The following is a 14,262-nucleotide window of genomic DNA, read 5'->3' as shown; positions in this document are numbered from 1 at the left end:
CTAACAGGGTCAAAGCTCTAAGACTCACTGGCAAAATTGTAGTAGACGTCAGGTTCACTCTTCATTTCAGAAAGTGTCCGAGAGTACTATGATTACATTCAAGATCTGACATTTTATGCTCGGGTAAATCTTTATCTACATGAACTAGAACTTGTTTTCCAAAAGAAAAATAGGCACCTTCGTGATATTGTAGCCTTAAATGTGGATTCTCGGCCACTATCATCCCCTTTAGTCCTTGGTGTTTAATTTATAATCCCTTACCTTTGGGTATATCTTTCATTTTAAGCTATGATGCAAGAATGGTATATTTCTCTGTTATAATTCATCTCTCTCCAGACTTATTGAGGCACTAATCTGTCATTTCTCACCTTTGAAAGGCAAATAGAAGGAAAATTTCTTTTTTATGATATTTTTGACTTTCAAAGAAGTGTTTCACAGTCATTCGTTATGAATGGGAATGAGATCTTGGGACTTGATCTTTGTTGTTATAATTTTTTCCCCAAATACTTTGTTCTTACAATAGCCTAGCAGGTGAAACTTGAACTTCAGTGCAAAATCTTGAATCACAATAATGATCTGGCTTTGGGCACTCCAGCTTACTGACTTTTTTGTGTTCTGCTGGAGAAAAACTGACACTATCACCTTTTTGCTCTCCTTGATATTTGAGGACCTTGAACTATGGGACTACACAAGAGAGATGTTTCTAATGTGCTCTATCTGTGTCTCTTGTCATTGAGGTAATTGTCATGAGAAAACTCTGGACAACAGCCATGACAAACAGAAATATTTTGACAACTCACAGTCACTGGATGCTGCTGAAGAAGAGCCCTCTGAGACAGGAACAGAGGAGGACCCTGTACTCTCTGTTGAGAATTCAGGGAGGGACTCAGATGCCCTTAGACTTGAAAGTAAGTTGATTTGACCTGAGCTGTGCTTCTGGGGTAAAATCAACTCTCAAGCTTTAAGCTTAGGCTTTTCTCTACGCTCAAGAGTTTGTTTGCTTCTTTTAACAGTCACACATTGCATTGTAGAATCATGAGGGTGACCCTCAGATGGGGAGGCAGAAGACAAGCTATAATGTGAAAATGCTGTTCACACTTCTTTCTTTTTTCTCCACCTCAGCATCTTCTTTTGCTAGAACAAATTTGAATCATTTATGTACCAGTCTTTCTTCTTAATGTCATTAGTCTATTGAGTAAGTCATTGAAAGGAAAATAAGTTGTATTTACACTAACCCAATAAAATTTAAAGATTTGGAATAATGGGCATACCTACCAGGACTTCTCCTAAAACTCCATTTTATGACCACATTTTGAGCTGTGCTATACTGAACAGTTCTTAAGATTATCAGTCAATTCATAATTGCCAAAACGAATGACTTCTTTTTGGTACTCATCCTATTTAACCACTTCACTGCATGTGGAACTGTGCACAACTCCCCAGTTCTTGAAATCCTCTCACATGTCCTTCTCCTCTTGGCTTCTCGGATATCCCTTGCTCTTGGCCCTCATCCTATCCTCAGAGCATCTTTTTCAATTTCCTTCTCTTATTCTTTACTTTGCCCCTTCTTTGTTGGGTTACCGACGATCTTAACCTTGGTCTTCTTGTCTTATCCCTCTGTGTGTTATCTCGTGGTGTTTTAGATACTTTTGAGTATACCAATGACTCCAAATCGGTATTTTCAGCAAAGATATTCTCTACAACTCCAGATCTTATTTCCGCTGTTTTAGTGGTCTCCTTATCTGGATGTGCCATAGGCATTTCAAATTTAACATATCCAAAATTGAACTTGTCATTTTCACCCTATTTCCTGAACTGCTTCTAATTCCTATATTCCTGCTCTCTATTAATGGCATCACAATTCACCCAGTCACCACTATATCCAATTAATCCCTAAGACCTGTTGAATCTGTCATCTCTGCATCTGTTCCTTCTGCCACTGCCTGAATTCAGACTTTGTTTCTGCCTGGGCTATTGCAGTAGCCTCATAATTGGATCCCCTATATCTAATCTTTTACCTCAGTTTATGTGTGGTAAGTGTGTGGGGGAGGGGGGGAGAGATAATACCTGTAATTGGTACAAAATGTAAAAAGCAAAAGCAACCTCTGTTAGCAATTTCTTGTGTGTCCAAGGAGTTGTTTCTAAAATCAAATCTGATCAGGTAGGTTGCCTACATTCAAATTTTTCAATGGCTGTTACCCATAGGAGAGTCCGAATGTCTTAGTGTAGGATGTGAGGCAGTTTGGCCCTCGATTCTGTCTCCAACTGTACCATCTCCTAGTAGTCTGCCTAGCAGGGAGTACCAACCCTTCACCATTTCCCTCACATACCATGCTGTTTTGAACCTCCATGTTTTTGCACAGGCTGGGAATGGCCCCTGTGGGCTCTTTGCTTTATATGGACAACTCCCGTACATCTCCAAGATCCAGCTCAAATGTCACCTCCTCTGTGAAACCTTCACAAAGTCCTCCAAGCATTTTGTGTTCCATTTGCTGTCTTGTTCCTGCTTTTTGTCAAGGCACATTTCGTGCAGTATTAATGGCTCGTATGTCTTGTCTCCCATCAGACTATGAGCTTCTTATACATCATGTCCTATATAACTTTATATTTCTGTGTACAGTAAACATTTGTTAAAGTAATGAAATGTGGCATTTGCCTTCCTCTGTAGGTTGGATTAACATATTTAGCAATTACAGAATCTTGTGTTTCCTTCTAAGTGATATTGTATATAAAAAACGATGTCTAAGAGAAGTGAGCTAGACCTCCAAAGGGAAGTTGTGACCTTCACCTTTGCAGTTTGAGAAAATTAGCTTCATCAGTTCTACCAGAAATGTCTGGGCTTTAAGGAAACTAATTCCCATTTACAAACTCAAAAGAGATCAATTCTTAAACTAGACAGCCAGTTTGTTCATCTACAATGGGGCCCCTCCTTTCTGGTACCTGGTAGCCTCATGTCTCTTTCTGGCATCAAGGTGCCCACACAACCAACTGGACATTGTGAAGTCGCTTGATAAACCCAGAATCCACACAAATGGAACTGAGTAATGTTAAGGGGTATTTTATTCAGTTTCTAGAAACTATCGCTATTCCAATACAGTCTAACTCCCTAGTGACCAGAATACTCATGACAACCAAATTAGAGTCTTTTTTCCTAGGACAATTCGGAATAAAACCTAACCAAATTCCTGCTCTTTGTCTCCTGTTTTCTGAGTATCTCATTCCTCGAAACAGATTATAACCTATTGCTTAAAGTTTCTTTAGTTCCGTGTTCCCCATGTAGCTCCATTCCATCCCCACGCTGGGGATACAGTATAGTTGCCCTGGCTGAGACTGGGGCTTTTCCAGGTCCATTCAACATCATGCAAACTATTTCTTACGATTGATTCCTTTTCAGATTGCTAATTTAACCCGTATTATGATGATGACTTACTAGGTGTACTCTCAGGTACTCAGTATTCTTTACCACATGTCTAAACTCAGGGAGTACCTTCTTCTTTTCCCTAGACACGGATAACATGTCCACTCACTACAGCCATGGTATAGGTTAGCATGTTCATACCAGCAGGCTTGCTGTAGTGTGGTTATCAGAGTTAGAAAAACTCCATTTTTTAATACAAATAGTGTGTTAGAATAAAAGCCAAGTATAGACATTAAAGGAGTTTTGAAAACCCAACTTTTGAAGGAAAATTTAAAGAAATACAAAAAGTTAAGCTCTCTCCAGTAACCATAAACTATTTGATAATCACTACCTTTTGTGGTACTTTGTAATTTACAAAGTATTATGAATTATGTATTAACCGTGTGAAATAGATATTATTATTAAGCCAATCTTATAGATGAGAAAATTGAGACTCAGAGAAGTTAGGTACCTTGCCTAAGTTTCTTCAGTAGGTGGCATAACTAAAACTCATCCTCAGGCCTCCTAATTCCATATACTGTGTCGTTTGCCTGTGGTTCTCAAAAATAGAGGTTTGATGGATTAGAGCTTCATTTTTTTAATTCAGAAAGTCATTTTTAAAGAAAACTAGCATCTTCTATTTCCATTATTTTATAAAGCAAAGAACATTTTAATGTCAAAAAAGTACAAAGGCAATCTCAGAATAAAGGTCAGCCTCTCCCCGAAACGGACAGTTGGCAACCTTACGCCAAGAAATGTGTGTCTGGACATAAATGTCTGTGTATGTGTGTGATAACTTTATACGCACGTCCTGTTTTTGTTTCTCATTCTGCTGAGGATTGGGGAAAATTTCATCACTGATTAGCATTTGAAAACCACTGCTGTAACACCTCCTCATCTAGTACAGAATTCCTTCCAGGTAAACCTTGACTGTGGAAGGAAGAGCACAGGTTTTGTAGTCGGAGATATAGTTACCGTGTCCAGGCTCCACCACCTACTAGTTGTTAAATCTTGGGCGAATTACTTAATTTTGCTAAGCCCTCTTTACCTCATTAATTTAGAAATGAACAAGCAAAATGCCTCAGTGGTTCTGAGTGTTTAGATGAAATAACAGGGAAGCATTTTAGTGCCTGGCCCGCCGCTGGAACTCAGTCAGTGCCGACTCGGACAAACACAGGCCTGGCTGCTGCTTCTGGACTTGGAGGCTGCTGGTGAGCTACACAAGCACTTGCACACAGTATCTGCTCAACTGAGGGGCCCCTGCACATTTGCACGAGAGCTGTGACAGCAAAGACTCCCTGTGTGCTTTCTCGCTTTTCTTCTTGGAATTCTCTGTTTTCTCTTGCTCTACTGACCCAACTAGAGGAAGGAGGAGCACCACTGATGCAAATGAAAACTCATGATGGCGGTTTTCTTTTCAGAAGGGAATCATTTCCCTACCCTCCTTAGTCTGAGTGATTTAATCTAAGCCTTTGTGCTTTCTGATTACTGGCTTGAAATTGTGTGCCATTGTTTATGCATTAAATCTCAAACAAGTCCACAGCTTTATTCTTCAGAATCAGATCACTGCCTTTTAAAGAGGACAGTAGAACTCAAGACAGAATTGCCCAAAGTCCTATGGTGATAGAGTCCCAATTTGAAGCCAAGTTTGTCTAATTCCTAGTATGCTCTTTATTTTTTGAAACAGTGGGACATATTCCTGTTATGGTATTATTCTTAAAGGTAGAATGTGTCCTGCTTGCTTTCAGAAACCACAGACTAGTATTCAAACCTGTTGATGTTAATCATATAAGACTTTCTGAAGGAGATTTTTGAGTCATATTTTAAAGGAAGGACTTTCTTTGGCTGGTCATCGCTTTGAATGTGTGATCTTTACTTTTGTATATTGTCAGTATTTAGTTTTGAATGTAGCACTTAACTTCTCATCTTGAAATCTCTCTTCCAAGGTTATTAATACTGCTTCTTATCAACTACAGTCGCCTTCTTTTAATCACCTTCCGCTGTTCCACTCCCTCTCAGTCATGTCCCCAGCAGGTCATTGTCTGGCCTCTGCTTCTGCTGCTCAGTCTGTCCCTGGCTAGTCCGTTCATTTTCTGACCATTCAAAAGTCTTTCCTAATACTGAGCTAAGATATGACTTCTCATTTCTAGTTCTAGCCTCTAAGGCTAACCAAGTCAGTCTTGCCTCTCATTAATACCACTTTTCCTTAGATATTTGAAGATGATTATTGTTCCTGCCTACCTCACCCCCCATGTTTTTGCTTTCTTCAGCTAAATGTCCTCATTTCCTTGAACAACTCCTCTTCTGTTATGGCTTCTAGTCCCTTCACCAGCCTTGAAGTAATCTCTGGAATTTTTAAAAATCTTTTTAGCAAAATATTTTTCAAGCCTGATTTTTTTGGTGCAGTATATCAGTTACTCTTTCTGTGGGGTCAGGTGCTTTGAAAATCTCTTAAACTGAGGTGCCCAGACTTAACCGTGACTCTCCAGGTGTGTCTGGAACACTGCAAATTTGTACTGGACTTCTTTTTTCTTCTTCTTCTTCTTCTTCTTTCTCTCTTTTTCTTTTTTTCCTTTTTATAATCGGGACTACATACGCTTCTCTCCATCTCTTAGCACTTTTCCTTTCCCTGTGATTCTTGCCAGGTTACCTAACATGACCCAGACTCAACTGTAAGTTTTCCCAGTACCCTGGGATAGGATTCATCCAAGTGAAAAAACATGAACTCATAAGCCTTGCTGTGGGTGCTCATGGTCTCTTCACTTCACGATATTTATTCTCCTTTTTCCGGTGTGAAAATGGTACATGTTAAAGAGGATAAAGGAAAAAATAGAGATATGGGTCGCAGTCTCTCTGTTTTCAGTTTATATCATACCATCTGTCCCACAAGCAGCAAGCCTAATGTTTTCTTTTTCTTCTTGTTTCAAGCATAGTTTAAAAATCTTCTGAGATTCCGCTACAGTCCAGACGTTTCACCAAACCTGAATTCTGTATTTCTAGCTGCTTATTAGACAATGTCTGGAGATATGTCCCTCTGTCCATTCTAGTCTAGACCAGGAGCTCCGTGGTTGTTATATTCCGAGCCTCAGCACATTGTGAGGCACACAACTGCAAGTGTTTACATGAATTAATGAATAAATGTCTGAAATCCCAATGCTTCATCCTATTTATTGCCCTTTCCTAACTCCATTGTCTTTGTAAATAGCATTCTGTGTTCATATTCACAGATACTAAAACTACAGTCACATAGTAGAAAGCCCACTATGTCACATTAGGCTTTAAAATCTTGAAATCATCTTTGAACCTACCCTGTTCTTTGGCATTATGTCCATTTCATCACCAAATTTTATTAATTTTTCTCTCTCAAAATTTCCTCACATCCATCCTTTTCCCCTCCCTTTTTTAATTTCCCCTGTAGCCTCACCCTAAACCAGCCTCTCCTTGTATAACTCTTGTTTAAATTGTTGAAAACCTTTCTAATTGGTCTCTTTGTCCTCTGTCTTCCTTCTCTCCTCCACCCCCAAATCCACCAACTGATTTACTGCTCTAGCCTTCATAAATGTTACGGCTCTCGTCTTGTTATTCTTCTGCTTAACAAACAAGAGGCTCCCTTTACAATGAATCTTCTCCCTGACTTTCCCAGACATTCTCAATGTCACCCATCTTCCCCAAGTGTCATGTTTACTGATGTCCTCTGTCTACATTCTTTGTTCTAGTTCATTTGAAATAATGCCTTCACATATGCCTCCCTTGTGCCTGTATCAGTGTATATGTGCATGGGTGTGTGAGTACAAACATACATACATGCTTCTTTAGTGTCCTCACTCTGGGGAGTGCCCTCCCTAGCCCTCTATTCTGTCTAAATCCTGCCTCACGTCATCTGCCTTCTTCTAGAAAGCATTCTGTGACTATACTCAAATATTTTTTTCCTCCAGACAAAAAATTTTAATGTAATTGTTCTCGAATTGTTTAATGCGTATAGTTTTGTGTCTCCAACTTGATTGTATTTAATTCCTCAGGGTCAGAGGCCTCAGTGCGTATTCCTTTTGTTTCCACCTCTGTAGCTTATAGTCTTTGAAAAGGCCTAATGGCTGCCAGCAACAGAAGCCTGCAGCATGTTCCATGGTTTCTCTTGATTTGAATACCAATTTCCATCAGTGCAAGCCCATTTCTCTAAGAACTTTGTAATAATGATAGATATTACCATATGGTAAGGGCACGGTGAAGTATTAATCTTTGGGAACTGGGCTTGTGGAACTCTGTGCAACTAAACAACATGAATGCTTTCTAAATAGTAGTAGTTAGTGAAGGGAAATAAGGCTTCCTAACAGAGCATCCATATGCTGCTCTAACTATACACTGGGGAATTAGTTACCTGCAGTCTGCCTTTGGCCAGAAGCCACTTTTCTTTAAGCCCATATTCTCGGCTGTGGCCAAATCTGTCAAAAACCCTTTCCTGTCTTAGGACGAGGTACAAGGAATCCCATGGCAGCCGTAGAAGAAGGAAGGAGAGGAAGCTAAAATAACATGAGGAATACTTAGAGACACCTGTGTGGCTACAAGTCAGGTACCAGGCAATTCTTCTAATTGAGTTGCTCTTTGGGATCCCCATCACAACCCTGTCCAGCTGGGTTAGCTAGCAAGAAATTTCTAGATCACATAGGGTGCCAGACATTATGCTGAAGACATGATGCCTGCCTTTCTCGTGCTTACCATTCAGCTGGGTTGACAATACTTTACCACATGACAAGGTAAACCTTACAGCTTAAAAAGTCTTGAATTGCCAGCAGGACAAGGCAAAGGCAGGAGCAGCAGTTCCTCAGGAACCTCACAAACCAGATTATTTCTGAGTTCCCATTAGTTCATTCCACAACTATTTGGAATAGTTGGAATAGCCAGGAATATACCTGGCTGCTGTCTGCCAGGTATAATGTTGGACATTTAGAATATAGTAGCAAACAAGATAGAAACTGAAAATTATAACTTTGTCAACCCTATATTTATGCTACTGGCCATATAATTTTGGTAAGTAACCAAGCATTTTTATCTGAATAACCTTGTGCAAACTGCTGTTTTACATAGTGCTTGTTTCAGAGCTCCATTAACAATAATCATAATCATAATCAATAGAAACTAGCAGATTGGTTCAGAAAACCTAAAGGAAACTTACTTGAAAGGATAGTAATACATTTTATAGTCACTTTTTAGCAAATGGAAGAGCCCTATAGCTTTTTCAAGAAAGAATATCAGAGATTTCTAGTGCTACTCCCAGCCTGACAATAGACCTTCCCGCTTTCTGGACTAGAAAGTGGGATAGGAGAGAGAGAGGCCACCAGAGCTAAGGGTGACACTGAAGACCTTCTGTGAGTAGGGCTCAAAGTTTTAAGTTGTTTTTAGCCATGGTAGTCAGCCATCTTTCTCAACCCATGCCTCCTCAGACACTAATTCTATGCATTTCTAAGATGTGTTACTCACTGTGGCCATAGGTCTGGTTGATATGGATATGAGATTCCTGACCTTGGCCTTATTAATGCCATGTTCTGAATCACCGAGTAAGCTAGAATTACCAGTTGAAGATTACTGGATAACATAGATTGGCGTTTTGTGAGCAATCAACCTTGTGCTCTTGGGTTGTCTGGTGGGTACATATTGCAAAAGGAGGCATTCCATTTTGTTATTTGTCTTTGTATCCTATCTACTTCCAAAAAGGATTGGAGATGACTTTCATGGAACACACAATATAAGACTCAGCCATTAATTCAAAGTAGCAAAAGTTAAGTAGTAAAAAATTAAAAAAAAAAAAGGAAAGCCTTCTAGTAAGAAACACAGAGTAATTTTTCCCTGAACTTCTTAGTTATCTACGCATAAAGGGGAACTTGTAGAGTTATGTAACCTTCGATATATAATAATGGAGACATATTGACTTCTCAGGAGAGAGAATTTTTACTAGGCCACTGTGCTGAGAAACATCCATGGGAGTCTTGACATAAGAAACTTGAGCAACATAACAAATAATATCTTAATAACGATTTTAGGATAAAATTACACTAATATATTGTTATTTCTTATATCAACCATTAGTGAAAATGGTAGCCTTCGGGTAGAATTAGGATAGTTTCCCATTAAAGAAATCATTGTTCAGTTAAGGCAATTAGACTATATGGTCTGGACATACAGCTATGATATTTCATATGCTATTTGAATAAAGCTTGAAGAATCCCACGTATTGAATAAATAACATAATAAACTTCATCTTTGCCATCTCTGTCTTGTATCTAGAGCAAGTTGGTCTTTTTTTCACAACATTCCTGTATAAAATAGCCATCTTCATGCCTACTGGTGACATAGTCTATGAGCACCTGCCATCTAGCTGCTGCCATTGTTGTCAGCCAGGCTTTTGACAAAAGCTAGGTGACAAAGATGATATTTTATTGTGAATCTTGAAGATGCTGAATGGTATTTTTATAAAGGCGGACTATAGAAGTGCCTCTAAGCAGAGCCAAAACTTTTCTCAGAAAGCAAGACTAGAGCCCCTCAAGTCCTTGAATGAGTGCTGTGTGATTTTTAATAACGTGCTGGCGCTTGAATTTCAGGTACAGTAGTTGAGGAAAGCAATGGTTCTGATGAGATGGACAATTCAGATGAAACAAAAATGTCAGAAGAGATATTGGCTTTGGTGGATGAATTTCAACAGGCCTGGCCTCTCGAAGGCTTTGGGGGAGCACTAGAGATGAAGGGGCGGCGTCTGGACTTGCAGGGGATACGGGTACTGAAGAAAGGTCCCCAGGACGGAGTGGCCAGAAGCTCTTGCTATGGAGACTGCAGAAGTGAAGATGATGAAGCCACAGAATGGGTAAGAGTTTGCCGACTCGGTTCTTACCAAATTGTAGCCCAGGTCTTTGGTGGGGGGGTGGGGGGTGGGAGGGGCTCCTGGTTTGTTGGTGTGATGTTTCTGTTGGGTATGTGGCACTCCAGTCAGCCTTCACATTGGAATTGTACCGCAGGCAGCGTTTATGGTCCTTAGGTATTGCTAGCTCTTCTGGGAGGCAGAGGAAACAGGATGGGTGTGAAGCCGCTCTCAAAGCCTACAGACTTGGAACTACCCAGTTCAGACATCTTAATTTTCAGTTTCCTCTATACATGCATTCTTCAAGGCTTGGTTATTTTATTTCACTAAACGTTTTTCATTTAGACCTTTAAGAATTAAACTGAAGGAGAGAACTTAGTCTTAGCACAGGACTGACTGGTTCTTCTTAAAGCCCCCAATATCCATAGCCACTGACAGATTTGATAATCGGTCTCATTTGTTCCTAACATGTTCCATTTCCCAGATCACATTCCAGGTCAAACGTGTAAAGAAACCCAAAGGAGATCACAAGAAAACTCCTGCAAAACAGCTAGAATTGAATCAAGCAGAAAACGTACATCGTTACCAAGCAAACCTGGAGATCACTGGCCCAAAGGTGGCATCTCCTGGGCCACAAGGTAAATTTGAATGTTTGCGATGCCAGTCTCTCCTTTCAGATTTCGCTGTCTCAGTTCTCACAAAGGATATGTTTGTGACTTAAAGTAGATCAGGTGAGAAGGTAATTGGACTAAGTGAACAAACCAGTCATTGGTATAAAAAGTTTGTTTTGACATTTACTTGATTTTGTTTGTTTGTTTATTGTGGTAACAGTGATTTATAACATTGTATGAATTTCAGGTGTAGATCATTATACTTCTATTTCTGCATGGATTACATCATGTTCTCGTGTTCACCACCCAAATACTAATTACAATCCATCACCACATACATGTGCCTAATTATCTCTTTCGCCCTCCTCCCTCCCCCCTTCCCCTCTGGTAACCACCAATCCGACCTCTGTCTCTATGTGTTTATTTGTTGTTGTTATTATCTACTACTTAATGAGTGAGATCATATGGTATTTGACATTCTCCCTCTGATTTATTTCGCTTTGTGTAATACCCTCAATGTCCATCCATGTTGTCACAAATGTCTGGATTTCATCGTTTGTTATGGCTGAGTAGTATTCCACTGTGTATATATACCGCATCTTCTTTATCCATTCGTCCCTTCATGGGCACTTAGGTTGCTTCCAAGTCTTGGCTATTGTGAATAACACTGCAATGAACACAGGGGTGCATGTATCTTTACGCCTTGGTGTTTTCACATTCTCTGGATAAATACCCAGCAGTGGAATAGCTGGATCATATGGTGGTTCTATCCTTAATTTTTTGAGGAATCTCCATACTGTTTTCCATAGTGGCTGCACCAGTTTGCACTCCCACCAGCAGTGTATGAGAGTTCCCTTCTCTCCACATCCTCTCCAACACTTGTTGTTTCCTGTCTTGTTAGTTATAGCCATTCTGACGGGTGTGAGGTGGTAACTCATTGTAGTTTTGATTTGCATTTCCCTGATAGTTAAAATGTTGAACATCTTTTCATGTGCCTGTTGGCCATCTGTATATCTTCTTTGGAGAAATGTCTGTTCAGGTCTTTTGCCCATTTTTTAATTGGGTTGTTAGCCTTTTTGTTGTTGATATGCATGAGTTCTTTATATATTTTGGAGATTAACCCCTTATCAGATGTATGGTTTGCACATATCTTCTCCCAATTGTTAGGTTGTCTTTTCATTTTGTTGATGGTTTCCTTTGCTGTGCAGAAGCTTTTTAGTTTGATGTAGTCCCATTTGTTTATTTTTTCTATTGTTGCTCTTGCCCGGTCAGGCATGGTGCTTGAAAATATGTTGCTAAGACTGATTTCGAAGAGCATACTGCCTATGTTTTCTTCTAGAAGTTTCATGGTTTCAGCTCTTACATTCAAGTCTTTAATCCATTTGGAGTTAATTTTTGTGTATGGTGTAAGGTAATGGTCTACTTCCACTTTTTTGCATATGGCTGTCCAGTTTTCCCAGTAGCATTTGTTGAAGAGACTTTCCTTTCTCCATTGTATGTTCTTGGCTCCTTTGTCAAAGATTAGCTGTCCATAGATGTGTGGGTTTATTTCTGGGCTTTCGATTCTATTCCATTGATCTGTGTGTCTGTTTTTGTGCCAGTACCATGCTGTTTGGGTTACTATAGCTTTGTAGTGTATTTTGAAATCAGGGAGTGTGATACCTCCAGCTTTGTTCTTTTTTCTCAGGATTCCTTTAGCTATTCGGGGTCTTTTGTTGTTCCATATAAATTTTAGGATTCTTTGTTCTATTTCTGTGAAAAATGTTCTTGGAACTTTGATAGGGATTGCATTGAATCTATAGATTGCTTTAGGAAGTATGGACATCTCAACTATGTTAATTCTTCCAATCCAGAGCATGGAATATCTTTCCATTTCTTTGCGTCTTCTTCAATTTCTTTCAGCAATGTTTTATAGTTTTCAGTGTGCAGATCTTTCACCTCTTTGGTTAAGTTTATTCCTAGGTATTTTATTCTTTTTTTGCAATTGTAAATGGGATTGTATTCTTAATTTCTCTTTCTGCTACTTTGTTGTTAGTGTACAGAAACGCAACTGATTTTTGTATGTTGATTTTGTATCCTGCAACTTTACCATATTCGTTTATTACTTCTAAAAGTTTTTTGTTGGATTCTTTAGGGTTTTCTATATTTAAAATCATGTCATCTGCAAGTAGTGACAGTTTCAGTTCTTTCTTTCCAATTTGGATCCCTTTCATTTCTTTCTCTTGCCTGATTGCTCTGGCTAGGACTTCCAAGACTATGTTAAATAGGAGTGGTGACAGTGGGCATCCTTGTCTGGTTCCTGTTCTTAGAGGGATAGCTTTCAGTTTTTCACCATTGAGGATGATATTGGCCATGGGTTTCTCATATATGGCCTTTATTCTGTTGAGGTACTTTCCTTCTTTACCCATTTTATTCAGAGGTTTTATCATAAATGGATGCTGTATCTTATCAAATGCTTTCTCTGCATCTATTGAGATGATCGTGTGATTTTTATTCTTCATTTTATTAATGTGGTATATTGCATTGATTGATTTGCAGATGTTGAACCATCCCTGCATCCATGGAATAAATCCCACCTGATCGTGGTGTATAATCTTTTTAATATATTGTTGTATTCAATTTGCTAGTATTTTGTTGAGGATTTTTGCATCAATGTTCATCAGTCATGTTGGCCTGTAATTTTCTATTTTTGTGTTGTCCTTGTCTGGTTTTGGTATCAGGGTAATGTCAGCTTCGTAGAATGAGTTAGGGAGCTTCCCCCCCTCCTCAATTTTTTGGAAGAGTTTGAGAAGGATAGGTATTAAGTCTTCTTTGAATGTTTGGTAGAATTTGCCAGGGAAGCCGTCAGGTCCTGGACTTTTATTTTTGGGGAGGTTTTTGATTACTGTTTCTATCTCTTTACTGGTGATTGGTCTGTTCAAATTCTCTATTTCTTCTTGATCCAGTTTTGGAAGGTTGTATGATTCTAAGAATTTATCCATTTCTTCCAGATTGTCCAATTTATTGGCATATAGCTTTTCATAGTATTCTCTTATAATCTTTTGTATTTCTGAGGTGTCTGTTGTAATTTCTCCTCTTTCATTTCTGATTTTGCTTATTTGAGCCTTTCTCTTTCTTTTTTCATGAGTCTAGCTAAAGGTTTGTCAATTTTGTTTATCTTTTCAAAGAACCAGCTCTTGGTTTTATTAATTTTTTCTATTGTTTTTTTAGTCTCTATTTCATTTATTTCTGCTCTGATTTTTATTATTTTCCTTCTTCTACAGATTTTGGGCTTTGTTTGTTCTTCTTTTTCAGTTCCTTTAGGTGCATTGTTAGGTTGTTTATTTGAGATTTTTCTTGTTTGTTGAGATAGGCCTGTATTGCTATAAACTTCCCTCTTAGAACTGCTTTTGCTGTATCCCATAAGT

The 14,262-nt window shown here is 39.0% G+C and overlaps 1 protein-coding gene across 5 annotated transcripts in view; it reads left to right on the top strand.

Annotated features, from left to right (window-relative positions):
* TTC17 (tetratricopeptide repeat domain 17) overlaps positions 1–14,262 on the top strand; it is a 118,543-nt gene that overhangs the window by 68,570 nt on the left and 35,711 nt on the right. For 4 of the 5 annotated variants that reach the window (XM_058527118.1, XM_058527120.1, XM_058527122.1 and 1 more), the window contains exons 17-19: positions 738–908; positions 9,991–10,250; positions 10,729–10,882. In XM_058527118.1, coding sequence (XP_058383101.1) covers positions 738–908; positions 9,991–10,250; positions 10,729–10,882 — 585 coding nt within the window. The remainder of the gene's footprint in view (positions 1–737; positions 909–9,990; positions 10,251–10,728; positions 10,883–14,262) is intronic. The other variant, XM_058527119.1, reaches the window with a different exon arrangement.

This window comes from Diceros bicornis, chromosome 31, assembly GCF_020826845.1.
Source record: "Diceros bicornis minor isolate mBicDic1 chromosome 31, mDicBic1.mat.cur, whole genome shotgun sequence".
Taxonomy (NCBI): domain Eukaryota; kingdom Metazoa; phylum Chordata; class Mammalia; order Perissodactyla; family Rhinocerotidae; genus Diceros; species Diceros bicornis.
This window is presented reverse-complemented; position numbering and strand designations above follow the sequence as displayed.